Below are 25,756 nucleotides of genomic sequence, written 5' to 3'. Positions count from 1 at the left end.
TTTATTCTATTATATCTATTATTCTATATTCTTTTTTCACGAGGAAGTGCCCAGTTCTATAGCACAACTCTACGATTTTATGTATTTTTCTCAATTCTACGTATCTAAAACTAAATTAACTTGAATGTTTGAGATACACGTTGTTTGTTACGTTGCCACACGATGATAGCGCACATCAACTGGCATGAATTTTTTCGACCATAGAAAGTTGGTTTATCTATAGTGTAACTGACATGCGAAGAAGTCGATAGTCATATGTGTAATTACGATGTAATTACTTCCTTTTCTGTCTTTGTTTGATGTATGCTTTCTTAACCTGCTAAATACGAGGATTTCATAAATCAAGTAAGTTGTGAGAAAATTCATAGTTATTGGAACGAGATATAAGTAAGTTAAATTAAATCTGTCCTTGTTTAAATAAACAGATAAGTGTGTATATGTATTTGTTAGATGCGTAAATCTAGACCAAATTAAAATTTTATACCACGGTGTTCTTTTCGAACGATGCCAATGTTTAAACGCAATCCGCTTTGGGTTTGCCATAATATAAATAAAATAATGAAAGAAAAAGATGACGTGTTAAATATGTAAATAATAGGAAAACCTACGGAAACTTTCAATATCGTTTCCTTTTTTTCTTCGTGTAGTTTGATTTGTCAGGTCGATTACAAACGCGTATTTTGCTTATCGCTATTTATTTATTACATTCAGATACTTTTATCGTAAATTATGCAAACATAAAAAACATCATGAGTAAGAGTAATACATACAAAATAATATATACATCACGCACATAACATATTAATATTGTCTATTTACAGAATTCAGTGATTTAATCTATTTGCATTTTACGCTCGTTTTCTTCCAATACGGAATCATTATGCTTTTGCGGTAGGCTGTCGAACAATTGTATCTCGTAGACAGGTTTTCCATCCTCGCTGATCCATATACTTCCGTTTTGAGCGCATCTCACCACGTAAACCAGTCCGTGCGCCACGCTGTCCACTCTGATACAATAAAGCGGCTTGATAATAGTAATAAGGACATAGAAATAACGACAATAAGAAAAAAGGTATTAGATAAAGTTGAAGAGTTAGCGTCAATTTTTAGGCGAACGTTGCCAAAGTGTGTAATTAATGCTCGAATTTTAGCTTCAAAGAGTCTTTCAACAGTCATAAATGCAAAAATCCATTCTGCTCTCCTTCATCTTTGAAATATTATAATTCTCAGAAAAACCCAATCGATCGCAACAAACTTATTCTCCAAATAAAAAAGATACAAGATTCTCCAAATAGAAAAGATACAAGATTCTCATTCCAATATAATTCGAATATTTTCTTAATTATTCAAAGAACACGCTCTGTCAAAATTCTTCCAAACTTTGGACCTAGTTCCAAAACCAAATATTTCTGTAATTGTTGTTACTTGGTTGAAAATACCTTCGGAAATATTTCTGTATCAGTTGATCTTGCGACGGATTTACTTCTGAATTTTTTACATTGGACATTTGAGAAAGCTCGGGACACAGCACTATTATCCTTACTCCAGTCCTTTCGTAATGATAAGGTTGCTGCAAAATTACCATCGAAATTAAGGATCGAAGTGTCGACAGGCATGAAGTTGAGAATAACTGTGTACGACGTTTCTCGATGAACCATAACGTACCGCGAACGAACGGCTGAAGCTAACCACTGCATGTTTCGTAGCGGAATATACTGGAAGCTGAGATAAAGAATACAGACCAGCCACAGACGATATATTGACGATAACACCGCCTTTGCCACCGGAGTCCTTTTGCATTTGTTGGATTCCTAGAAGCGTCGCTCGTATCACCGCTGTCTACGCAAATCGATCTCAATTAACGAATTGCAACAATAAATCCTAAGACGTTCGATATCATCGATATTACGCTGTTTCTGATCAGTTTTTCCTGAATGAAATGCTAGATATTTTTCTTTTAGTCGCAAGATTTTATATATATACAGTCAATAATTATTCATCGTTGAAATTATTTGCAGGTAATGCAATAGAAAATCATATAATTATTCAAGCTATTTTACCTCGTTTATTTAATTTACTTTTAATTTCGCTGAAACTCCTAAGTTTTAACTTTTACATTTATGCGTTATCTTTCTTTCTATCTTGTTTGTTAATTTATTAGTTAAATAATCGAGAATCCGAGATAACAGAAATGTGAAAGAAACTTGAATGGTTCCAGCCATCGTCTAGATCTCTGATCCTAAGCTCTCTATTCTGTTGCAAGAATATTACATTCGGACAAACGTCGTTGTTCTTGCTGTTGCTTACCACGTTTACATCGATGGTTTTAGTGAAATCGCTCTCGTTAATGATACCAGCATTGTTCACTAGAATCTCCAGACCGCCGAGTGTCTTCACAGCTCTCTTGAAAGTATCTGTTACTCAAATCAAGCATAATTTAACGCTACTATTTTTCGTAGATTCGAAGGAACAGGTATTTGGATAGTTGATTAAAACGTTACGTGAATCAATAATTAATCGACGAGTATCTTAATAAATATGCTAATAATCGAAATAATCTGTAATGATTTATACGGTACCTGGCAATAACTTTGCTTGCTAAAACATATCCATATTAATTAACATAATATATCGAATTAATTAGGATAACTATCGATATTTGAAGAAAACGAAAATAAAAACCAAAGTATTTAGAGAGTTCCCTTTTAAAGAGGTCGAACCATCTCTCACGAATTTCTTAAAAAGTCACTTCATCGGTTTCTTCAACGACGTTTAACAATCTCAGACAAAATCAAACTCATTGTCGTCGGTCACAACGTCGCGTATGAAAACTTGCATTGTATATTGTATAAAAATATAATTACCATCGAATTCGGAATTGTTCGCGACATCGCACTGGAAGAATATAGCACGATTGCGGCCGAATTCTGCGTTCAGCACGTTCATCGCTTCCTTGCCAGCTACCTCCTCGATATCTATCATTGCTATTACCTGCAATTATTTTTCATTACGAGTACACGCATCCACGTTTAGCGTAAATCTTTTATATCTTTTCTAATCTCTGTAGCAGACACTCTCCGTTAAAGTATTAAACTTTGTTTTATTTTCTTTCTGCAGTCATGGTTATCATAGAAGAGTTTTTGAGAAAAAAGAAAGTCCGTAAGATAAAATGGTGAATCGAGTAAACTGTATTGCAAGTGTTTTAGTTTTAGTTTTTTTTTTATGTCAACTACTTTTGAATCGATTATCATAGAGAATTCTCAAAGAACTTGGTTCTCTTCATACTTGTGAAAATCAAACGAACATGTCACTCTCTCAGAAAGTTTCTCAATGATTATCAAGATGACAAGTACTTACGGATGCACCATTTCGCAGCAGTTCTCTGCTAATAGTCATGCCCAAGCCACTTGCAGCTCCCGTTACAATGACTCTTTTATCCTTGATTTGCATATTTTACTATATTATGCCTTTGTCGCGAAGAAAAATATGAAATAAATAGCCGACACTTTCTTTTCGTCCAAAATAATATAAATACGAAAGGAATCGTGTACTCGGAGTACTGTAAATTATTTTCACCATATGGTTCCCTTTTAAAAGAGTCAAACTTGTCGATCAAATACGCGATATGGTAAACTTAAAACGTTTGTGAAACAGCCTCGCGCGATTTTCACTGCAAAATGATTGTTGTTTTAATTGTCTCATTTACGTAGATAGGGAAACGAGAGATAAAAGAATCTACAGAGAAGCGCGCGTGAGAGAGAGAGAGAGAGAGAGAGAGAGAGAGAGAGAGAGAGAGAGAAGAAAGGAAGAAATCTAAAGGTGAATTATTGAAATTGAAAATCGAAACAGACAGTGTCTTAGTAGCTACTGAATGTGTTTCTGTACTGAAAGTATTTCGTATCGAGCTGATACGAAAGAAGTTGTTTTCGTGTCGCGATCTTCGACCTCTTGCGCGCCATCATGTTTAACGAGGGCACGAATCTTTCGTTATCCGCATCGATGATCCATTGCAAAACGTGACGTCCCTTGATCTTTATTGCTTACGAGAACCGCGAGAAGCTTCGACGTGTAGTTTAGCGCTTTTGGTCGATCTTTGAAATAGTTCTACTTAGTGGTAAGTTTAATTTTCATTTTACTTACGAAAAAGTGAATATTTTTGTGACTTACAGTGGTGTATAAAAGTTTCTGGCCAGATAGATTTTTCACTTTATACTTTAAAGGCGATCTCCTATCAAATAATTTTGATCAATAAAGTAATTATATAGCAGCGTTTATTTCCTGCAATATTCTTATACTCAATTCTAGTTACAATTCTTAAAGATATCGCTTTTCGCATATAACGTGAAAAATCTATCTGACACGGTAGGTTTTCGCTTTTAATAATTTATTTGTTTTAAGAAAAATGTCGCTTTTACGTTACGTATGCTTGCGTGTAGCTTGCAATTTGATAAAGTACTTCAAATACCATTATTTGAATTTCAGTTGTTTCAGAGGTTCTCTTTAAGTACAAAATGGGACAAGTCAATAATACAATACAAAAGATTAGTCATTCATCTTTAGAGCTTCACCTCCACTTTTTTGAAAGGTGGAAACTCAACAGCGTATGGTGGTTTTTTGTTTTCAATAACCCAGACAGCTCCATTTTCACCTTTCAGGAGAAACTGTATCATGCCTCTTCCTACGTGTTGCGTTCTGGTAATATAAAAACAAAAACAATATTCTGTAATATTATTTATATTACATTAAGGGCATCATTTCATTTCCTCTATATTCAAACAGCTTCAGATTATGTTCGAAACTGTGAAACGAAGTGAGTAACATGTAAGTGAGTACTTACGGTTGTACCAGCAGTGATTCTTGCATTGTTTTAATAGCATTCTTTTCAACAAAGTCTAAAGATTTCTCTGTTATTTCATCTAAAATCGGCGTTGCTGTGGCACCAGGGCAAAGTACAAGAACACGAACGCCAGTTTTGTCAAAGTGTTCCTGAAACAATTGGTATAAACGTATAAATTTTTGGGGCAGTATTCTTGCGAAGTTACAAAAAGTATTTCTATACACTGTCGTTATCCAATGAAACGTTACTTTTTTATCAGATTCCACCTTTCATTTACATAGCATTAAATTTGTTTTGTCATACGAAACTACTGTCAAACGTTATGAAACGTAGTACATTTACTTATCAGATTCCATTTTTCATTTACATAGCATTCAATTTTTCTTTGTCATACGATAGTACTGTCAAACGTTATGAAATGTAATACATTTACTTGGTATCAATTAGTATATAAATGCTGTAATAAATACGACGTACAAAATGGAAATTCTTGAACAAACCACTACATATAGGGCTTACAATATATAGCTTGTATATAAGAAATTGAATCGACACAAAGTATTTAATGTATACTTGTTAATTCTAAATTTATATTTAATTTTCTGAAAATGAATCCTATGACAAAACTGGCAAAAGTTATGGCCACGAATCTCTATCAGTCGTTTGTCCAATCTGACAATATACATTTGTTTATACAGGGTTGATGTACGGTAAGTGTTAATTCAGCACGTTAAAGTAAAAAGGAAAATTCATATGAACACACACTGACTATCAGCTTGTTTTCGAGTTTTGTGTTTATTTTGTAATACGAAATTACTTAAATGTACGATTTCGTGGCAAACGGATGATAGATCGTGCTGGTTTTATTCGATTCATTCAATCCATAATCATTCGATCGAAAGAGAATGAATTCATTCGATTATCAGCTACGATGGAATTAAAAAGTCTCTTGTTTCTGATACGTCAGTTGATAGCGTTGAAAATCACCGTCAATCTGGCGACCAAAATTGCCTACAAATCGTAAAAAATTGTAAGCTGTTCGAACAAACTCGACGATCTACGACGGCTTGTTGGGAAATTGGAACAATTTCACTGAACGTAGGTATGTAACTATTATAGGTAAACACAAAACAAACTGTTATTCAAGAACGAGATCATACGTCGGGAATGTATTTATATGAACGCTTTTTTTTTTTTATTTTAGAATGCTGAACCAGCACTTATCGTGCTTTTTACGTGCCTCGACTCACTCTGTATGCATTATAGTTACCTGTATGCAACGGCTGAACGCCAAGACAGTGTGTTTAGTGGTGCAATAAATAGGTACTTCAGAGAAGATTTTCAGAGCCATGATCGATGCGATGTTTACTATGGTGCCCCCTTTGCCACCTTTGTGTTTGCCCATATAATCCAAAGCGAGCAAAGATCCTTGGATTACGCCGTTCTTAAATTGAAACAATTGATCAGATTACTAATCAACATTAATACCGATTAACGTTATCAAAAATTAGTGATTAGAAATTAATGTTATTACCAATGATGTTATAGTGGTGTCATGTTAGTTTCTAAACTGAGTTTCCAGAAAGACGAACTCATCAAATGCGTGTTAACTTCGTTGCTACATTACATAAGTATACGATTAATATTCTATTGTGAGGATGACATAAAAAATGAAGAGAATTTGTGGAGAACACGAATATGCTTTTTGAATGGCTCAATTATTAGCGTAATTATTACTATGACCAAGCTACAAACGAAAATTTAAGGATACAAAGAAGTACAGAATGTACGTAATGTATGTAACATAAAAAAATATATAAAGTATAAATTAAATAAATAAAAAGTATGGAAGTATAAAGTATCGAAGGCAAAGAAAGAAGTACAAAACAAAGATCGATATACATCCACGATATATCTAATAACTTTACGTTAAATTTAAAGTCGTCCGTTTACAGATCTATAGAAATGGTTTTCAGCTGTCATCTGAGATATAATATATTCAGTTGAAATTATTAAGTTTCTCTATAAACATCGTAAAAGCTATCCTTTGAAATCAGTCGATCGTCATAGTGTTAAATGATTTTTCAATTTTACAACACGAAACATACCAATGCATTTTTCAGAATAATTGTTTCAATCACCTTGTATATAATTTGAAGCTAATGTTAATCATTTAACCACATTTCTTTTTTTATAGAGTTTTTACTTTATAAAATTTTTCGTTAATTATACATCACTTCTATCTTCTATCTTCTTTCTACATCATTGACGTTGTAATTTTTCTAATTACATATATGATAATACAAAACATGCAAATACGAAATAATAATTTTTTTAACGGGAAGCAAGCAACGAACGATATTATTTCTTCGGTTTTACAGCATGAAGTATGCAAATTTCAGAATATGCTTATAAAGCTCAAGAGATCGACAGCGTTCTTTGTCAACAAATACTTTAACTTACTCTTCTCTACATCTCAACAGACTGTGATATTGTCTTTCGTAGAAATGTTGTACTTACAATATTCACGCCAATAGTTTGCTGCCATTTTAAGTCATTAAGTAAACCAGCATTGTTAATAAGAATGTCCAGGCCACCCAGAGTGTCCCAAACTTTTTTGAAGGTTGCTGCAAAATTACAGTAAATCATAACCCGATGAACTGAGAAAGAATAAATAAATAATTATCCTTTCTTAATTGTCAATTAATGATACAAAGTAAAATTACATTATCACTGTTATGAAACGCGATTATCATGTTATAGTATATCATTAGTCAAGTTAGAAATAAATTTGAAAATATATACAAATGTTACAGGATATTTAATACAAGTATATAAACTATCTAATTTCAATCTATAAAGACAAATGACCGATAAGAAATTATTTATTCCAAAATAATGAATGATAATTGTATCTGATTTCGCACATTCTTTTGGTTGGTTTTTTTCTTTTTGGCAAATCACAATTATCAATAACAAAAGATTTGATCGATACGTTAAATCGAGAACCCAAATAACGGGGACAAATGACGTTATTTTGAAAAACGACAGAGAACGAATGCTATGTGCAGTAGCTAATTTCAAAATACCTTCGAATTGTTCAGCATTGCTTACATCACATGGAAAATATTTGGCGGTTCCTTTGCCGAATTCTATTTCCAATTGGGACACTGCGATTTCTGCGGACGAGATTTCTAGGTCAATGATAGCAACTACCTATAAACGATATCGTTATTTTTAACAAATAATAAGTCCGTGGCAGGAAGTGAAGATTTTCATGATTTATTTATGAAAATTTACCTTCGCTCCATCTTGCAGTAATCTCTCAGCATAAACTAAACCGAGTCCACTGCCTCCACCGGTGATTAAAACTGTCTTGTCCTGTACGTTGTTCATTGTCTGAAAAGAAATTTTTCCTCTTCATTATTGATCCGTGAAGAAAAGAAGCAAGAAAACAAGTGAAAAAGATCCTAAGCAAAGAATGTGTAACGTTCTTTCTTTCAGAATTCTGACTTTGACTAATTTATAGAATTAGACTTATTAATCTTCTGCACTCGATGATGAAATATCACTCTCTTACATGCTGACTGTACTTTCAGTGTTCTTGTTTACGACGATACGAAGTGTGAGAATAATATTTCTCGTTCGCCAGTTCTGTACGATATGTCTATTGCTTGAAAAGGTTTTATAAGGTAACTAAGATATATAAGATTTACGACAGAATCTTCCTATTGGTTGATTTGCAATGATAGTGATAGCAAGAAGTAGTGGGAGAAGATCACGTTTGTGACGTTGGTGGAAGACTACGGTATTTCTTATGTTTTCATATTATCATCTAGCATCTATCTTACGTGAATATGTATTTTGTACTCTTTTTCAATGTATTATTCATAAAGCTGAAAAAAAGAAAAGTTCATAGAAAAAGAATTCTGTCGTTACTAAGTTAATATTGTCCCTATTTAATTGATCAATGAATGGAAAAAATGCAAATTTTCGATTCGTCATCCTGTCTTATGGAGCTATTTTTCATGAAACATTTTTTTCGATTCGATTTCATTCGAAACAACATTTTCTGTTTAACGATAATTGGCAATATGTACATTGAGTAACGATCATACTGTAACTATCGTTGGTTATCAGAGTCGATATCTAAACTGAAATAAAAAGCTACTGACTCGAGAATTGAAAATAAAAATGAAAATGAAAGAACTCGAATAACTCTGAATTAAAGAAAGAAACATCGATAACCACTTTCATGAAACACTTACCGTGGTTTTTGCAAAATATTCGGTTTTCCAGTAGACGATATAAATGGACGTTCGAAATCAAAGAAGGACTGATTACAGAATGAAATTATGTAAAATAATATATGTTTTGGAAAGATTAATATGGAGCAATGTGTTATATAAAAGGGCATATGCATAAATACGTAATTTCGATTAACATGTAAGAACATAGATATAGGGGGTTTTAAGTCGAAAATCTAAGTTATTTGCGTCGCTACTATAGGTAAGCAAATTTTACTAACGATAAGAAGCTTCATAGATATTGTTGAAGGCTATCCTGGCAGTTCCCTGCAAAGTCATTCACATTTCCTTCAGTCGATCTACATATTCTTTCTTTATGCACCAGTCTTTGTTCTCTCCAAAAAATATTAATATAGTTTTGTCTAAAAATGATTAGTTTGAGAGAGATATGTTAACCTTATTTTTATTGAAAGGCAACAAATGACAAGGAAACATGAACACAGGAATACCGTTTTGCGTCTTTGCTTATTTGCAAAGCGATAGTCCAATAAAATCTAATAAAATTAAAAAAGTCTAATAAAATTAGTCAGTCCTTGTTATTGTTAGCATTTAACAACAGAAATAGTTTGGATGTTCGATTTAAAATCAACGCCCTGTATATGTAGTAATCTGTGTTACTCCTTTTTGATCTGATCTTACACGCGCCTTTCGTAATAAGAATAATCATTTGATAAAAATAAATCGCGTACAGTTAAAATGAATAGAATGTATTTTTTCATGGTTTTATACTTTCATATATTCTTTTCTTCTTCCGTTTTAATTATAATGTACATTACATCACGCTGTTACTTGTAGTTGTAACAAGCGGAGACACTTGAAACATTATATAATAAATAAATAAATAATCATTAACATAGATTACATTTATTATCCTTTTAACTATAATTTTGTAATGAACAGTGAGATTTATTATAAATTTTCAGCAACGAAACATTTCGCCTAAAACGCTGTTTCAGACAATTTACATTGTCGTATTTTATATTTTAATATTAAGAAGGGGAATCCCAAAATTTTTGTCTAGCTTCTGCTTTCTGCTTGCAACAGAGATAGGAGTATTTAAAATATAATAAATTATGGAAATCACGCGTGTTTTAATACCAGAATGTATGATTAGTTCACTTCTTAAATTATAGAAAATTAAGAGAAAAGAAAATACACGTACAGAGTTCGCATAATATGCAAAGGTATATAAAACATCCAAAGCATTTATAGTACTCGTTATACTATTTGCTAGGTAAAATTATTCTTTACCTAGATTATATTCTTTCAATTACATATCCAATAATACGAACTTGCATAAATATTATATACATAATCAAATAATAACACTTACAAAATAGTAAATATGAAATATCTAAGTGAATTATGACTCGATTGCTGTACATATTGAACTGATTATGTTAAGGGATTCAGTAAACAATAATTAGCAATGTATATTTTCTTTCCTTAAACGTTAATGAAGAAGAAAATTACAAACAAAATTAGAAATTAAAGATAAACACGTACTGAACTTACGTATATAACGGCGCTAGACTTGGATTTTTTTAACTTAATTTACATACATAACTACATATCAGAGTATGGTCATATATGTACATGAGCGTACACCATATATAGAGAATCGTAATGTCACAAAGATGGCGGGCAAGAAACGCGCGTTTCCAAGTCATTCAAATATCGGTAAAGTTTCAACTTAATTATTTTGCTTAACAACTAAATATATATAACGAAAATATTATTAATATAAATTTTGAATGAAAAAGGAAAGATACAGCAATCGAATTCAACCGATTTTTGCCATCCATAAGTGAAATTAATATCTAATTGATAATATTTTAACTAGGTTTGTTCCTCTGGTTACATTAATGTCTATATAGGGACTTTTAAGGCGCTATAACTAGGAATTTCGATCGCGTATGCAGGTTGATTGTTTTCGATGACGTAAATGGCGCCGTTCTTCCCGTGTTCGATTAATTGGATAATAGCAGTGGCTACATGTTCTGGCCTGTTAACAAATATTATTTCATTCAAATAGATGCATTTTCTAATGGAATCAGACGAGTCAAAATATCACGTGTACATTGAAATTAATATGTGAAATAATTCATTGAACTATGATAATCTATTCTCTCAGATATAATAAGATAAGATAAGATAAGATATACTCTATATTTTTCAGAACCAATTATATTGTGGTAGTATTTTAAGTATTGGTATTTAGATATTAAGTAAATATTTTTTTTTGAACACCAAACAATGATATGTTGTTTAATCAGTGTCCAGTATGAATGGAAAATGGAAAATCAGTAAAGGGAAAGGAATTTTAAATAAGATATACATAATTTACTTTCAGCAGAATTGAAATGATACGTAAAGAACAGGGAATTCCTAAATCCGAGTGACAAATAGCCAAATTTATGCGATATTATTTTCAACGAAAGCTGCAAACTTTGAAAGTTTTGTTAAGATTTCCATAAGCTACTTCATCTGCAACGACAAAATAAATGATCTTTTTGTACGATAATTTTGTATAAAATTGAAAATTGAGGAATTGGAAATTAGAAATGTATAATATTGCAAATAAACATATGTTCGATGCTGCAGCTGTTTTTTCAAAAAATTCATGGAATTTTAATATGAAAAATTGTACACTCTGCTTACGGTTGTTTCTGCATGGTGGCCATTGCCATAGCCGCGGTTTCTTCGTCGAGAAGATCCATAGCGTGTTCTTTGGAGGACATAAATCTGGCAGCCATAGCTGTGGTCGTTAATCCAGGGCATATCGTCAGCATACGGATACCAGTTTTCTCATAATAATGCTATGTTGGAGAATAAAATGTTTTCTTTGAGAAATCCACAGAAATGGCACTTGTGAGAATTTTTCACTCCTTTAAGAAGGTACGCACTTACATACGTACATAGAAATTACAAAAGCTTATTGCGTAGATGTGTATGCTCTATTTTATTTTAAAAGTGTGACAACTGGGAAAAAATACATTTTCTGGGACATCTTAAAAATTTCAATTTCATGTTTATTTTAACTTAGAAGATATCGCGAAGCTTTCAGAAAATATGTCCAAAACGTATCCAGAATATTGCTAGACATTTTTGAAATAACTTTGTATTGAGTACGAGACATAAAAGCAAAATAAAGCGCAAAGTATTTTCATGTATTTTAAATTTTCATTTTTTGTATATTGCCATTTAAAGCAGAATTTCTTTTGCTTTTTTACCTTCAACGACTGAGTGAAACCAACAATGGCGTACTGCGTTCCACCATAAATTGGCGCTATAGGGATGCCCTCGAGGCCAGCTACAGAGGACATGTTTACGATGACTCCACCATTGCCACCCTTATACTTCCCCATAATATGTAATCCCAAGATAGTTCCATGAACGATGCCTTTCTATCAACGGCAAACAAAACGGTATTAATCCTCAAACATCAATTATCGTGGATGAGATTATTATCACGATAATAATTGTCTTTTACTTTTACATATAGATGAAGTTAAACGAATGCCATCGAAGAGGCTGCTGATCTTTCAATAATTTGAATAAGCTACTCGAAGTTCAAAAAATTAAGAAAGAAATTCGGTATTTGCATACTTCTTGCTAATTATGTAAATGAATTCGGAAAGCAGAAATTTTGGGCACGTGATTTCATTTGTCAAATACTGAATTACGGGGTAGGCGTGGAAATACTTGTTAGTCACGGTATCACCTTAAGTAACAACAGTTATATATATATTTATTTATATAATATTTGTATGCAGGATGCAGAAATCTCTTACGTAGTTGACATCGACCATTATTTCCCAATCCGCGTCGTCCATAATGCCCGCGATGTTGACGAGAATATCTAGTGTCTCGTACATGTCGATAACTTTTTTGAACGATTCTGCGTATAAATTAAATTTAGTGATAAATATTATTCATTCAAACGCTCTGTAAAGGGTAAATAAAAATGTAATGTATCAATGAATTATTGGACATAAACTCCTACACTCCTACACTCGATAAACATTAGAATTACACGTGGATTCGTAAAATGCAAATTTTATTACGGATTAAATCATATTTATGCTAATGGGTAAAAAGTATCTAGATATACACAAATACATAAAAGCTACGTAAGCATTATACATAAAGTGCCATTTATCTTTTTATCATTTCACTCGTGGTAATTGACTTTGGAGTATATTATGTAACAATTATCTTCACGAAATTTTATATTGTGATCGTCGTTTGTTTGACAACATTGATTTAGAAGAAAACGATCGCTCCATCGGTTCCAGCTTATATAGATTTATTTCAGTATTATGCTTGGAACATGCTTTCGAGATGTATCGGTTATTATGATATTACGATTTTTCCTTTCGCTTTGTGCCCTTGTTTCTTACGACCGCGGTAATCGTATCTAAGCAATCTAAATCTTATCAAGAGATAAAGAAAACTTTAATAATTTGCAAGTACCTTTAAGTTTTTCGCTCTTTGACACATCGCAGGCGATAAAGATAGTGCGGTCTTTGCCAAACTCGTTGTTCAATTCAGCGGCTGCGCTCTCACCGCCGGAATCGTTCAGATCCAACAGAGCTACCGTCTAAAATATATAAAAGTACACTTATCACGCGCAGCTGGTTCGCTCAGAGGATTTGGACATTTACCATAGAACACTTCTATGTCCATACGAATTTGAAAAAATTGGATGAAAAAAGATTGGTAGGGACAGAAGGACCACCCAATCTTGTCTAATCGAAACACATGTATGATCGAGTCTCTTGATTCGATTTTGAATTAAAACTTCGTGTACGAAGTCAAACATAGACTCTACAGATAAACTTGACTTTAAAACTGAACTGTGACCCGAATGACTGTGATTATCGATGTAGTCGCTTGAAAATCATGTTTACCCCTATTTGACTTTCTTCTCCTCCCAGGGGTCAGTTTGTCGATCGACAATCTCAGTCTTCTAGGGTTACCGATTGGAACGTTATTCCAAAAGAATTAGAATCTCAACGATCCTCGCGACTTCCCCATGGAATTCGTTATTTTCGAAGCAGAGATGAAGAATTTGTACGAACTCTTAGGGTGGTCCTTCGTACTGTTTCCGAAAATCTCTACCAAGTGCTAATTTTAGACGTGCAGTGTTCTTACGACTTTTACCTGATCGATCGATAAGCTAATCTTATATCTTCTTTTTAAATAGCATCATCAAACCTGCAGATAAAATCGAGAAAAGCCTCTTATCTGATATTTATCGATATTATTAGTTATAATTGGAATTATGTACATACATACATATATTCCTCTATACTAATTTTAGAACACATTCTTTCAGACGAATTCGCGTATAGAGGTCAAGTCAATTGCGCGCGACTTTTGTGTTATTTCTCAATAAAGGTTTGCACCTACGTACAAAGCTACTTGCAACCAACTATTCTCAATCCTACGCAGCACTTTGGCCACGATGTTAAAATTAATTTATTAACTATTGTATATTTTAATTGATCGAAACTAATCAGTTGGGATAATCAAGGTGCTGCCAATACTATAACGTTATATAACATAACATGTGACATTATGTGACATTATATAAGTTATTGCTCCTAAATGGATTAAGACGAATAGTCAGGTTATGAGAATTTCGATTCCTAACGCTGCTGCGATTTTCAACAACTTTCTATATTTCAATCTCACTCTCGTTCTATCAACAAACATGATTTGTACGATCAAAGATGATATTCAACATAGAATCGAGTATGTGTACCAATAAGTATGTTTCCATATTTTGTTGAAACTTAGGACATCTCCTAACGTTAGAAAAATATAATTGCGTAGAAAATGAGCGAAAGAACATAACAAGATTAAGAATCGAAACTCTCTGCATTTACTATATAACCATCGTTGCTACAATTTATTAAGTTTTATTACCTTCGCTCCGTTTCGAAGGAGTTTTCGGGCGGCGCAGAAGCCAATTCCGTTCGCCCCGCCGGTGACAAGCGCGATCTTACCCTCGATGTTCATGATCGATCGCTGGCAAAGAAACGAATGTTTCCCCGTTTTATTTCTCACCAGATACGACGGTGGTTGCCGCGGCGTTCACGCGCGAAACCTCGCGAATCGAATATATCTTGGCGGCTGGTTCTTACGGCGACAGGTGACAACGGTGACCGATGAAATACGAGAAATCGAGAATCAATCGTATCGAGATCGTATGTCTCTCGTGGTTATCTGACGGGTAACGTGACCGCGAATCTGCGGGTAAACAGGATCGAATTATACGCCGATCGATGGAGAAAAAATTCGGCACGAGGTGCCATGGTATCCGCAAACGCCGTGTTTATTTCTGTCGATTTATTGAGTTACAACGCTGCGTAAGAGGAGAAGTATTATACAGGAAATATTTATTTGCTCGCGAAAGTACGCATTTAGGTTGGTGTTGCGACCTCTTTGAAAAGCGTGCACCTAAAACGTGTCGCGAAAAGTAAGCGACGACGAGTATACTCGTCAAACACAGAGTACGTGTGACTGTTACAATATAGAATTTAGTTACAATGAAACGACTATTTTACATTTTAATTTTATTACTGACAAGGCTCGTCGTAATACAAAATATTGCCATTTCTTTATGACGAGTATACTCATTAAAAACAGCTGATTGTTACATAAGTATATGTGTAATCTTTCGACTTAAAACTGAATGAAAAAAATTACAGGTAAATTAGATAAGAAATTGATCAAATTTTGAATCTGATATATGGGATTATTCAAGGCGTTTCTAGAATCAAAGGAGAAGAAATACAGCCAGAAATTTAATGTCGAGGATATTTGAACCGATTATGAGGAAACTTTGCGAATGTAGAGAAAAAGCATATTTAATGAGATTGTTATATTAAATATACGAGTTTCTTATAGTTTACAATTTCAAATAGGATAGTGATTCTTAATGATTTTAACAATTATTATTCGAATTTACTTGATCCTTCGCAAGTGCTCCATTACGATAGACTTTTTATGGTAAATAACGTAACTGCAGCTTAAAATTAATTTTTTTCTCAAATTCTTGTATCTCATGGAATTTAGCGATTCGTGTAAACACATGACAAGATCATAACGCATCATACAATATTTTTGAAATAAAGTACATTTGCACTGAACTTTCACTTGTCTGTCAGTATTTGCAAAAATGTGAATTTGTACAAATATTCATGGTGTAATCATTTTATTAGATTTGATCGGTAAGGGACGAATAAGATGAAATAAAATTACGTTATGAAGATCACATTACGAAAAAAGGACATTCTTGTTACCATTTTTGCAGTTGCTAATATTTTATTTTACAGAACTTTATAAAAATATTTGCACAAAACAATATAGAAAATTTTTACTTTGCCAGTCCATAAGCTCGATCGATACATTTGCATTTAGGATAATTTGTAATAACGTATTAATGTATTTGTTATCAATCGCGAAATATACCGATTAATTAAAATCAAATATTAAGGCGACGATCAATAAAATTATCGTATTATCGATGGATAAGAAATCACAGAAACTTTACGTGATTTATACTTATAGATTTCGCAAATATGATGTAGTTTATCTCTAAAGGGGACGCTTCACTAAACTATCGAGTGTCTGAACATTAACGACATAAGGTGGTTGCCCATCGTGTACCAAACATATAGCGCCATTTCCTTCTTTCTCCATCAACCGGATTATCGCTTTGGCCACGCACTCTGGCCTATGAAAATGAAAGATTAGTACAAATTAATAATTATTTTTATATAATTCGCTAAACGTCTAAAAATACCGAAGGACCTTATCTTTCTCGCTTATTATTTTCAGTAAAGAAAAGAATAATCATTATTACGTATTTGCTTCAGAAAATTTCATTAGCAACATGAATACTTTAACGACAATTGCCTCGTGCTTGTTAAAAAATTATTACGTTTAGATTGTTGTGAGTTTAGTTGTATAAATATTTTACACTTCGATTAATAGATTAAACCTACTATATGAGTATTAAATATTAAATTATTATGATTCTAAGACGGCTATTTCATATTTCCTAAAATACTTACTGTTGGTTACCCGCTGTTTTCAAACACATCAACGCTCTATTAACGTTAATGAAATTTAAATGTGGATTTTCAAAGTTGTACAAGTTTGTGATGAAGGGAGTGTGTGTACGGCCAGGGCATATCAGCATCATACGAACGCCAGTTTCATTGTAACTGAGCTGTATAAAAGAATGGTATATTTTAAGCATATTTTAATGTTTCCTTAATTTAATCGATCGTTGTAATGTCGATATTAATTTTTTAAATATTGTTCAAATTATTTTATTATTTAATAGTATAATAATTATATAATATATCACGCTTTAAGTAACTGTGTGCGTGTGTGTGTTTTTTAAAGCTAGTTTTACCGCTAAACTATTGGTAAGTCCAACGATGGCATGTTTCGTTGCAGCATAAATTGGATAATAAATTACAGGTGTCAGACCAGCCAGGGAGGAAATATTTACTATTGTGCCACCTTTGCCACCTCTGTGTTTACCCATTAAATCGATGGCCTTTAGCGTCGTACGTACGAGTCCAGTCTGCAATGATTATTAATTAGCGTCGAAACAAATAGTTAATCGAATCACATAGAAATGAAATTGATCGACTCTATCGGGATTAGTTACTTGGCTGTTGAAAAATTCATTACAAAAGCAACTAGCTGAGTATTGTATTTATTTTTGCATATACGGTATCTAATTTTTACTAGTACGTCTAATTTCCCATGAATGCATAAACATCCACGTCTATAAGTAATAGTTGAATTTATTTATTTACAATTTAAAAAGTATACGACGATATACTTACGAAATTCACATCTATCATGCTTTGCCAATTTTCTCCATTGGTCAAAACTCCTGCGCTATTGATGAGAATATCGAAGCTCCCTAACAATTGTGTGATCTTATCGAAGCTCGCTGTTTAAATTAAATCGATCTATTGATTTTGATATTTTTTTCTAATGAAATAAGCTTCAATTTACTCTTGTTACTTATCGTATCTTACCATGTACTTGCTCATCCTTTGTGACATCACAGGCGAAAAAATCCACACGGTGTGAACCATGCTGAATGCCCAATGTATCCGCTACGACTCTTCCATTTGAGTCTGGTAAATCCAAAATTGCCACGAACTGAACGAAATTACGAATACAATTTGAATAAAAATTACCAGATTTTGTACGAGGATATTTTTTTATTTCAGAACTTTCTTCGTTTCGGTAAATCTAATACTTGAACGAAAATAACCAGATCGCGAACGTATCTAACAAATTTAAATTTAAATTTTCATCCTTACCGTCAACCAAATTTTTACAGTCAACAAAGAATTACCTCAGCCTTGGAACTCAAAAACTGTTCAGCACAGGTGCAACCGATACCGCTTCCTCCTCCAACGATCACTACAATTGCGTGTTTCACATTCATTCTTTTAGCACTCTTTCAATCACTTACTGGGAAAATTCTTAAGAGTAGTATAATTACATGTAATCAAACACTGTCGAAAGTTCAAATAGATTCTTTTACTCTGAATCGTTTACATTGAAGTTTCCAAAACATCCTATTTATAGGTTTAGTACTTGTGTACAGTTTTAGGTATATAAATGACAGTTATACAACATAGACTACGTTCCAGATGAAGAACTTTGGATGTGTTGAGATATTTTGAATTGAAATATGTCTACAAGTGATTAGATATGTAAACAAACAAGAGTACTATATATATATCGTAGCTGGAAACGATATAGCGAGGTCGCAAAATTAAAATTTATGCGCTTGCTGTTGAAACATCTGCATATTGAAACATCTTAGGGGAGATAAAAAGCTCGAGAACTTTGTTTAAGCCTGTACGATATTGTCACTCGGAACTATTTCCTTTTTTTAAATAGACAGGTAAATAATTCTCTTGCAACCCTGAGCGTGGCTAGATCGATCGGTATTACCGTTTAAAGTTTAACGTTTCAATTTATGATCTTACTATGTACATATACAGCTTTCAGCTACATACGTATCTATATACATATATATATAAATAGTTCAGTGTTTTTCAACCTTGAATATTTTGGGAGCAATTGAAAATAACTTTTATCGCTAATATCGCCGCGTATCGTAAAAAGATCTCTTTTCTACTCTTACAGACGTTTTGTTATGTAACATTTTTATGTAACACGTTGTTATTCTTCTGATTACCTAAAAGTTACGTTACTTTCAATTTAAGCAAGTTGAACACTTTGCCACGATCGTATTCGTTCGACAGCCAAAGTTATAAACGTAATTTCTCATATTTTTCAAATTTATATTCAACGTAGACAAAGAAATTAAAAACAGTTTTGCCTATGTTTCTTTTTTCATTTCATTTGAAGTACGTGTCTATATTATACTTTAGCAGAATTTGCTTGATTATATATCATATAAAGAAGGAAGCAGTATCCAAAGGTTTCAAAAACAATTGACGACGATCATGGTGTACGACGATATTCGTTACTATTATTATTATTTTGAAGCGATTATTAATACTCGATGTCATCGAAGAATCGTTTATACACGTCAGTCGTATCGTGTAAATGGCAAAACTGTCGATGATTTTGTTGTTCAACATTTGTAAAGCTTTTTCCTATACATATAACCAACGATCGACCTTAGTTTACGAGATATTCGTAACAATGTACTCTCCTTGTACGAAGGTCGTGGAGAAAGTAATACCCGTTTTGAAATAACAAGCGTACAAATACGTTTTAAAAAGATTTCTTGATTTGTAACTTTGGCATGCGTGACAAGTTATTTTGCAATACAACCATCGGCTCTACTTGAACATTCATCGTAACGATAATAATACGAGTTTCTCTGTGCCTTCGTCACACGTTTCCGTAGACAGTTCAGCATACTTTTATTATTATTTTTATCTCGAAATGATATAATGGAAATTATTAACCATACTCTTACGCAATCGTCCAAACCGTTTCTCACTTTGCGAAACATTATCGGTCAAGTTTGACTCTTGAAATTTTGCAAAAAACTGCAATGAATATCATTTGCAACGAGACCTTTTTGAACTCACGTATCGCGTACAATTTTTCTGTCCGGATTGAATTCAATAATACATCCATACATAATAATTCAAACATCTATAGCTCTGTCACCGTTAACTGCTGTAAATCGACGATGAATTCTTTTTACAAGAATTCTTTTGCGACGTTGCAGAAGCATAAAAACGTCACCGGTGACATTTTTAGTTCGCATCGTCGTTTTAAACGGCTGATACAACGACGATATTCAATATTTAAACAGAAAATTTTGTATGACTCACGCCAATACGCGAACGAAGCTGCATGACCTTTTGTAAGTGCATTTCGTCGTTTTACATGGCTTCTGGATGTAAACGGGTAGTACTTTTTGGACAACCCTCGTAGTTGTGCGTCCGTGGCAGCGCATAGCTCGGTATTGATTGGTCAAATCCAAATGAAATCTAACTCTTATCTTCCGTCTATAGTAAGCGAGGGTTGTGCGAGCTTAAAGCCCCGTGCACAACTGCGTACGCGAAGCTGTAAGAAATTTCTGTTATAACTTAATTAAACACGAATATCATCAACGTATTGGATTTGAATTTAAATTAGTTTCTTCGATCCGGCAGCCTTGCGCCAATCTTGACCCAATCGGAATTCATAGTGTTGATTCCTATAACGTATTTCAAAATCATCGAAATCGGAGGAGTGGCAACTCTTTTGCAATTTCACACGTGTAAATTATGCTACGTATTTGTTAAATTGAACGTTTAAATCCTTCACTCCGTTGTATGATTTTGAAACCCGCATCTGATCGTAATGAAAAGATTATTTTTTGGTTATTGTTCTTTTTCAATGAAAATCTGAATATTCGATTAGCTTAGAGAAAAAATAAGTATACGGTGAGATAAAAAATTAGAGAAAAGCGAAGGGGAGAGTTTAAATATCTCCAGATTTCTCAAATTTGTCAAACAATCGAAGGAATATTTTCAACTTAACTATGTAAATATATTATTTTCAATTGTTAAAATTACTTACGTTGTTGGAAGAGATCACTTTTTTTCATCATCTTTCCATTTCTTTTTTGCACACATTTGTTTTTGGCTGGGTACACACACCTTAGGTTCGACGCATGGTGGTTCTATCTTCACTGGACAAGGCTGCTATTGCCATAAAACTTTTTTATTCTTATGGAAAAATATAATTATTAATATGTAACGTGATATTAGTAAATAGAGACTCGTTTCTTAATAAACATAAGTATTAGGTTGTCTAATAAGTTCTTAAGATTATCATCTAAAATCTGTCTAATCATCGATGCATATCTTTCTATTATTTCTTGTACATGCATTAAATATTAATACTTTAATGTCAAATATCTGATATCTGATGATATATGTATTCGTTTTCCCTGCACCAAATCATATAATTCTAAGCAATATTCATTCGTACTTCTTGTCGTATGTTTACTGCAGGTAACGATAAGATGAATAACGCTCCTACGATACTCTTCAAATTGTAACATCAAACGCATTAAAAGCGAGCTTATCGAGCAATCAAATGCGTAAGAGAAGAAAAGAAGAAAAAAAGAAAAGCAACGTAGATTGAAATAAAAGTTTGAAAAGAGATTGATTTTACTTGTGCCTGATAGACTTTAGGGTCGACTTGTCCACCTTCTTTCTCCGGGAAGTGAATTAATCGAGGAATTTGATGGACACTGATTGCTGGTTCTACGAGCCATGCACTTCCGTTCTTTGCCCACGCTAGTATGTAGCTCAAAGCAGTTCCTATGTGATACTTGCTGCACATAGACGTGTGTTCGTAAACTATTTTATACGTCTATTGATATTTTTATAAGTATAAATAAAAGAAAAAATTAGAATAAATAACATAGAATAATATATCTTTCAATTGTAGACTGAATTTTTATTTCATTGCTACGACATAACAATAAATAATATAATTTATCTATATTTTATTAGCGTTTCAATAACATGAAAATTGTGCGAATTACGTTAATAATAACCATACGACGATGAAATTTAACTTACGAATGCGGTATACAAATTGGCATTTCGTTCATTATTTTATTTGGAATAGGTTCTGGGAAATCTGGTAATCCAATATTGGAGAAACATTTGGTCGTTGGACAAAGGGCCACAACACGAACATCCTTTTCTTCTCCTTTATAATTTTTCTTTAATGTAGAGTAAAACACATATCATTCAACAATAATAGATACAAAAAGCACAAATAATAGATACAAAGTGAATAGTTTCATTTGTACGATTATATAGGTAATGTAAGATACCGCGAAATCTCTCGTCACTTCTATAGCTGGTTCTTTGTTGCAATAAACCGGAAAGGGATCTTCAGGCCATCCCATGAAACCAAAAATACTCGCGCAATTTATTATTATCCCGTTAGAGCCAGCTTGATCCTTTCCTAGAAGCTCCAATCCTATTTGAATCGTTTTAGTTGTAACGTTCTGTAAATTTTTGTGATTAAACTGTTTATCCTTATTATTTTATTTTATTAAGTACTTTATTAAGTACCTACTTTCTTAGAATGAATATTTTACATTTACGTGAATTTTTTTATGACACACATGTTACGATATAATCTTACAAATGTTATGTTCCAAATATTTAAATACCTTCGTGAACCACTATAGTTAATTTTACTTCTTTTATCTTAATTATTACGAACCTGTTTCGAAGTCGACGTTGGACACTTTAATGGTGGTCGTTCTTTATCGAGATTGTTGAAAAGAATGTGAACCACTTTAAGCTTGCAGAGAGCGTTTGCCAAACCAGCTAAAACGATGATAAAATAAAGTTTGTCGTTATACTCACATTATACGTATTACTCGTTATACTATATTTTATTTCTTTTTTATTATTATATTTCATTGTCTTCGTCGATATTAATTTACCTTGAACGTGACAATCACTTTTAACGTCATAATGAACAAACAGAGCGCGATTTTTCCCGTAAGAGTCGCATAACTTTTTTACTGCAATTTTTCCCTCAATAGGATCATCGTCAGCCACTACGACGACCTGCAATGTTCGAAAATCCGAACGATTAGCTTTGCTCCTCGCTTTGAATTTTGATTATCTTTTCTGCCAACGAAATAGACTTGTTTACAAGATAATTTACTTGCTTATACTCGAGAACGTGTTTGTTGACGACTACGCTATACTAAACATGATTACTGTATTGCGAATGTTTATGCAAGATTTCATATTAAATGTAGATTAAATTAATGTAGACTAATGCCATTAATGTAAATTAATGTAAAAATGTAGACTACATCAAGACTTTAATTTTTAAACCGAGATAACAACTTGTCTCAGCAAACAGATCTTACTTATAGAGGCTAGTTTCTGATATATCGACGTAAAATAATTTCAACGAGCCTCTAACATTTTTCTGGAATGAAACCTTTTCCTGAAACATAAGAGACAGACGGTTCTAGTTTCGAAAATATTCGCAAAAATCTATCGGTACCGCATATCGAATTCTGCCTATAATTATGCGTCTGTGACAGGGTATGCGTTGGTGTTGGTTACGGGTATCTTTATGATTTATAGCTGATGATCTACGGCCATGATTGTATTATGTGTTCGTGCCGCGGTGTGTCAGTATGTGTAACAATTTAATTTGCATATGCAGCGAAATGAGAAGAACGCAACTTCTTCGTAGGCGATGTGTTTGTTTACGAGACGCCAGTCTCGATGGCACGAGCCTGATTATCGACCGCCAATATTACAATTTGTTATTATTTCTTTGGGTTGCTGTGAGTCATTCGATAATCGTCGATGATGGTCAAGTTGTATACGTTATTAACAAAAGATAAGAGTTAGGTTTCGATTACGTTATTTTATTTACGCCGTGATCAAGATTAATGCAACTCAAGATTACGGACGATAACTAAAAGAATAATACAATGAATTTTACTTTGTTTTTTGTGTATTCAAATTTAAAATACTTCTACCAATACCAGTCAAAGTGACTGGTGCTTGTCCAAGTGTAAAAGAATCTTGCAATCTGTTTATCGAACCCCAATTAATCAGTTTCCTCGTTTTGTACAACTTGCCACACGTTTTTTAAATTTTTACTGCGTATCATTCGATATGCTGATATCAGTTATCAAGAAACTTCCGGATTGATCGCTGAATCGCTAGATGCCAACACTAGAAATACCACACCAGTCAAAATGACTGGTTCTACAATTTCATAAATTTGTCAACCCTCGTTTAGGGATCATAGTCCCAGATGGATTAATAATACCAAAAATTGTATTACATAACATGGAATTGCTTCTGTAAGGAAGTAATAAATCAATAAATACCAAAATATTCTATTATTACGTATTTTTTAAAGACCAGTCATTTTGACTCTTTTTTTGGTTGAAATAACCTCGTGTTAATTATCGGTAGTTCTAGCGTTAAGTAACCGACAACGTATTAAAAAATCGTTGAAATCATTTTACGTTGATACGTGAGATCTCGTTGGAAGTAGAAAACACTAACGCGCGCTCCTTTACACAGGAGATGATCAGCCGCTGCAAAACCAAAACCTTCAGACCCACCGATCACTATAGCGTTCTTACACGAAGGCTCCAGAATTGGTTTAGGTAATTTCTCGCTAAAATTCCATTAAAATTTCGTTGAAGATATAAACATCAGCATCCGAGCAAGATAGCAGTGCTATACAAACGATATCGTTTATTTTAAATAAAGAATAAATAGTACGATGTTAAAAGTATCTTGGTAAAATATTAGTAATTTCATGGAAAATTACCAGATCGGTTTTATTATTTTTGGCCCGTCATCTCCTTTGCCCTTTTTGTTCTTCTTTCGATACGCTGTTGGAGTTGCGTGAAATTGACACCGTTCGATCTTCCACAAGCTTCTGAAGTAACAGAAGAAAACGCTTATGATTCAGTAGAGAACTGAGGAAGAACGAAGTATACACTTCGAAGATGATGAAACGAAGGTACGTCGTTATTATTTATGAGGGAAAATATCAATATTCAAGTAGTTTACTTTGGACTCTTATCCAAAAGGTTGATGAAAAGCGAGGTTATACATCGTGATTGCATGTTGAAAATTATGTTGAATCTTTCGCCGTAATTACTACTACAATGCCACCATCGTTAAATAAAACATTAGAGAAAACAGCGAAATTAGTAAAAAAAAAAAAAAAACAGAATCAAAAGGGCAAACGATAAATCTAATACGAGTTGAATGAGACAAGAATTTAAAAACTCAAATCGAAAGTTGGACAGCTACGTTTCCGATATGTCAAATTCACGTGTAGTTGTTTGTTTTTCTCTCGATTAACTCGTTAACGATATATTTCATTTTCACTATCTATGAATCATTGAATTAAGGAAAACGCACAGAAAGAAAAAAGATAAGAAAAAAAGTCGCTGATTAGGAAACGAAATTTATTAGGAAATCGATTTAATTGGAATATTTGACGAGGAAACGAACTTGTTACTTTTACGACTTAATAACTTTAAGGTATTTAAATT

The 25,756-nt window shown here is 33.0% G+C and overlaps 4 protein-coding genes across 4 annotated transcripts; all 4 read right to left on the bottom strand.

Moving 5' to 3' along the window:
• Positions 1–678: 678 nt before the first annotated feature.
• LOC126866772 (15-hydroxyprostaglandin dehydrogenase [NAD(+)]-like) lies at positions 679–4,114 on the bottom strand. Its single transcript, XM_050620727.1, has 6 exons — positions 3,358–4,114; positions 2,865–2,991; positions 2,308–2,414; positions 1,666–1,839; positions 1,440–1,570; positions 679–1,007 (listed from the first exon to the last, which is right to left on the bottom strand). Exons 1-6 carry the CDS (start codon positions 3,448–3,450, stop codon positions 833–835), a joined length of 807 nt encoding a protein of 268 aa, XP_050476684.1. The 5' UTR covers positions 3,451–4,114; the 3' UTR covers positions 679–832.
• Positions 4,115–4,367: 253 nt separating this feature from the next.
• Positions 4,368–15,293, bottom strand: LOC126866819 (15-hydroxyprostaglandin dehydrogenase [NAD(+)]-like). Its single transcript, XM_050620776.1, has 12 exons — positions 15,079–15,293; positions 13,621–13,747; positions 12,939–13,045; positions 12,378–12,551; positions 11,806–11,963; positions 10,651–10,699; positions 8,138–8,236; positions 7,927–8,053; positions 7,358–7,464; positions 6,108–6,281; positions 4,838–4,986; positions 4,368–4,692 (listed from the first exon to the last, which is right to left on the bottom strand). The coding sequence occupies exons 1-12, from the start codon at positions 15,169–15,171 to the stop codon at positions 4,557–4,559; spliced, it is 1,500 nt and encodes a 499-aa protein (XP_050476733.1). The 5' UTR covers positions 15,172–15,293; the 3' UTR covers positions 4,368–4,556.
• Positions 15,294–15,421: 128 nt separating this feature from the next.
• On the bottom strand, positions 15,422–18,431 carry LOC126866775 (15-hydroxyprostaglandin dehydrogenase [NAD(+)]-like). Its single transcript, XM_050620731.1, has 5 exons — positions 18,219–18,431; positions 18,021–18,130; positions 17,579–17,752; positions 17,232–17,389; positions 15,422–16,891 (listed from the first exon to the last, which is right to left on the bottom strand). Exons 2-5 carry the CDS (start codon positions 18,036–18,038, stop codon positions 16,753–16,755), a joined length of 489 nt encoding a protein of 162 aa, XP_050476688.1. The 5' UTR covers positions 18,039–18,130; positions 18,219–18,431; the 3' UTR covers positions 15,422–16,752.
• A 2,001-nt stretch (positions 18,432–20,432) lies between these two features.
• On the bottom strand, positions 20,433–25,655 carry LOC126866778 (uncharacterized). The gene is made up of 9 exons (XM_050620733.1): positions 25,266–25,655; positions 25,021–25,131; positions 24,750–24,864; positions 23,147–23,273; positions 22,921–23,027; positions 22,523–22,699; positions 22,263–22,408; positions 21,850–22,012; positions 20,433–21,371 (listed from the first exon to the last, which is right to left on the bottom strand). The coding sequence occupies exons 1-9, from the start codon at positions 25,319–25,321 to the stop codon at positions 21,264–21,266; spliced, it is 1,110 nt and encodes a 369-aa protein (XP_050476690.1). The 5' UTR covers positions 25,322–25,655; the 3' UTR covers positions 20,433–21,263.
• Between the last annotated feature and the right edge of the window lie 101 nt (positions 25,656–25,756).

The sequence above is a fragment of the Bombus huntii genome, chromosome 6 (genome assembly GCF_024542735.1).
Source record: "Bombus huntii isolate Logan2020A chromosome 6, iyBomHunt1.1, whole genome shotgun sequence".
Lineage (NCBI taxonomy): Eukaryota > Metazoa > Arthropoda > Insecta > Hymenoptera > Apidae > Bombus > Bombus huntii.
This window is presented reverse-complemented; position numbering and strand designations above follow the sequence as displayed.

Bases quoted from the DNA above. Each gene is read 5' to 3' on its own strand.
- LOC126866778 (XM_050620733.1), bottom strand. From the start codon at position 25,321: ATGCAATCACGATGTATAACCTCGCTTTTCATCAACCTTTTGGATAAG. The intron at 23,274-24,749 runs GTTAGTGTTTTC...CGAACATTGCAG, and splicing joins TCCTGTGTAAAGGAGCGCGC to GTCGTCGTAGTGGCTGACGA. The intron at 22,700-22,920 runs GTTCGTAATAAT...AAAAATTTACAG, and splicing joins CAACGTCGACTTCGAAACAG to AACGTTACAACTAAAACGAT.
- LOC126866819 (XM_050620776.1), bottom strand. From the start codon at position 15,171: ATGAACATCGAGGGTAAGATCGCGCTTGTCACCGGCGGGGCGAACGGA. The intron at 13,748-15,078 runs GTAATAAAACTT...TATATATTTTAG, and splicing joins TCCTTCGAAACGGAGCGAAG to ACGGTAGCTCTGTTGGATCT. The intron at 4,693-4,837 runs GTAAGTACTCAC...TTATATTACCAG, and splicing joins GAATCACTGCTGGTACAACC to AACGCAACACGTAGGAAGAG.
- LOC126866775 (XM_050620731.1), bottom strand. The intron at 17,390-17,578 runs GTAAAACTAGCT...TCTTTTATACAG, and splicing joins GACTTACCAATAGTTTAGCG to CTCAGTTACAATGAAACTGG. The intron at 16,892-17,231 runs GTAAGTATTTTA...TCATTTTCATAG, and splicing joins AAAACAGCGGGTAACCAACA to GCCAGAGTGCGTGGCCAAAG.
- LOC126866772 (XM_050620727.1), bottom strand. From the start codon at position 3,450: ATGCAAATCAAGGATAAAAGAGTCATTGTAACGGGAGCTGCAAGTGGC. The intron at 2,415-2,864 runs GTAATTATATTT...TTTGAGTAACAG, and splicing joins GAACAATTCCGAATTCGATG to ATACTTTCAAGAGAGCTGTG. The intron at 1,008-1,439 runs GTATTTTCAACC...TTATTGTATCAG, and splicing joins ATACAGAAATATTTCCGAAG to AGTGGACAGCGTGGCGCACG.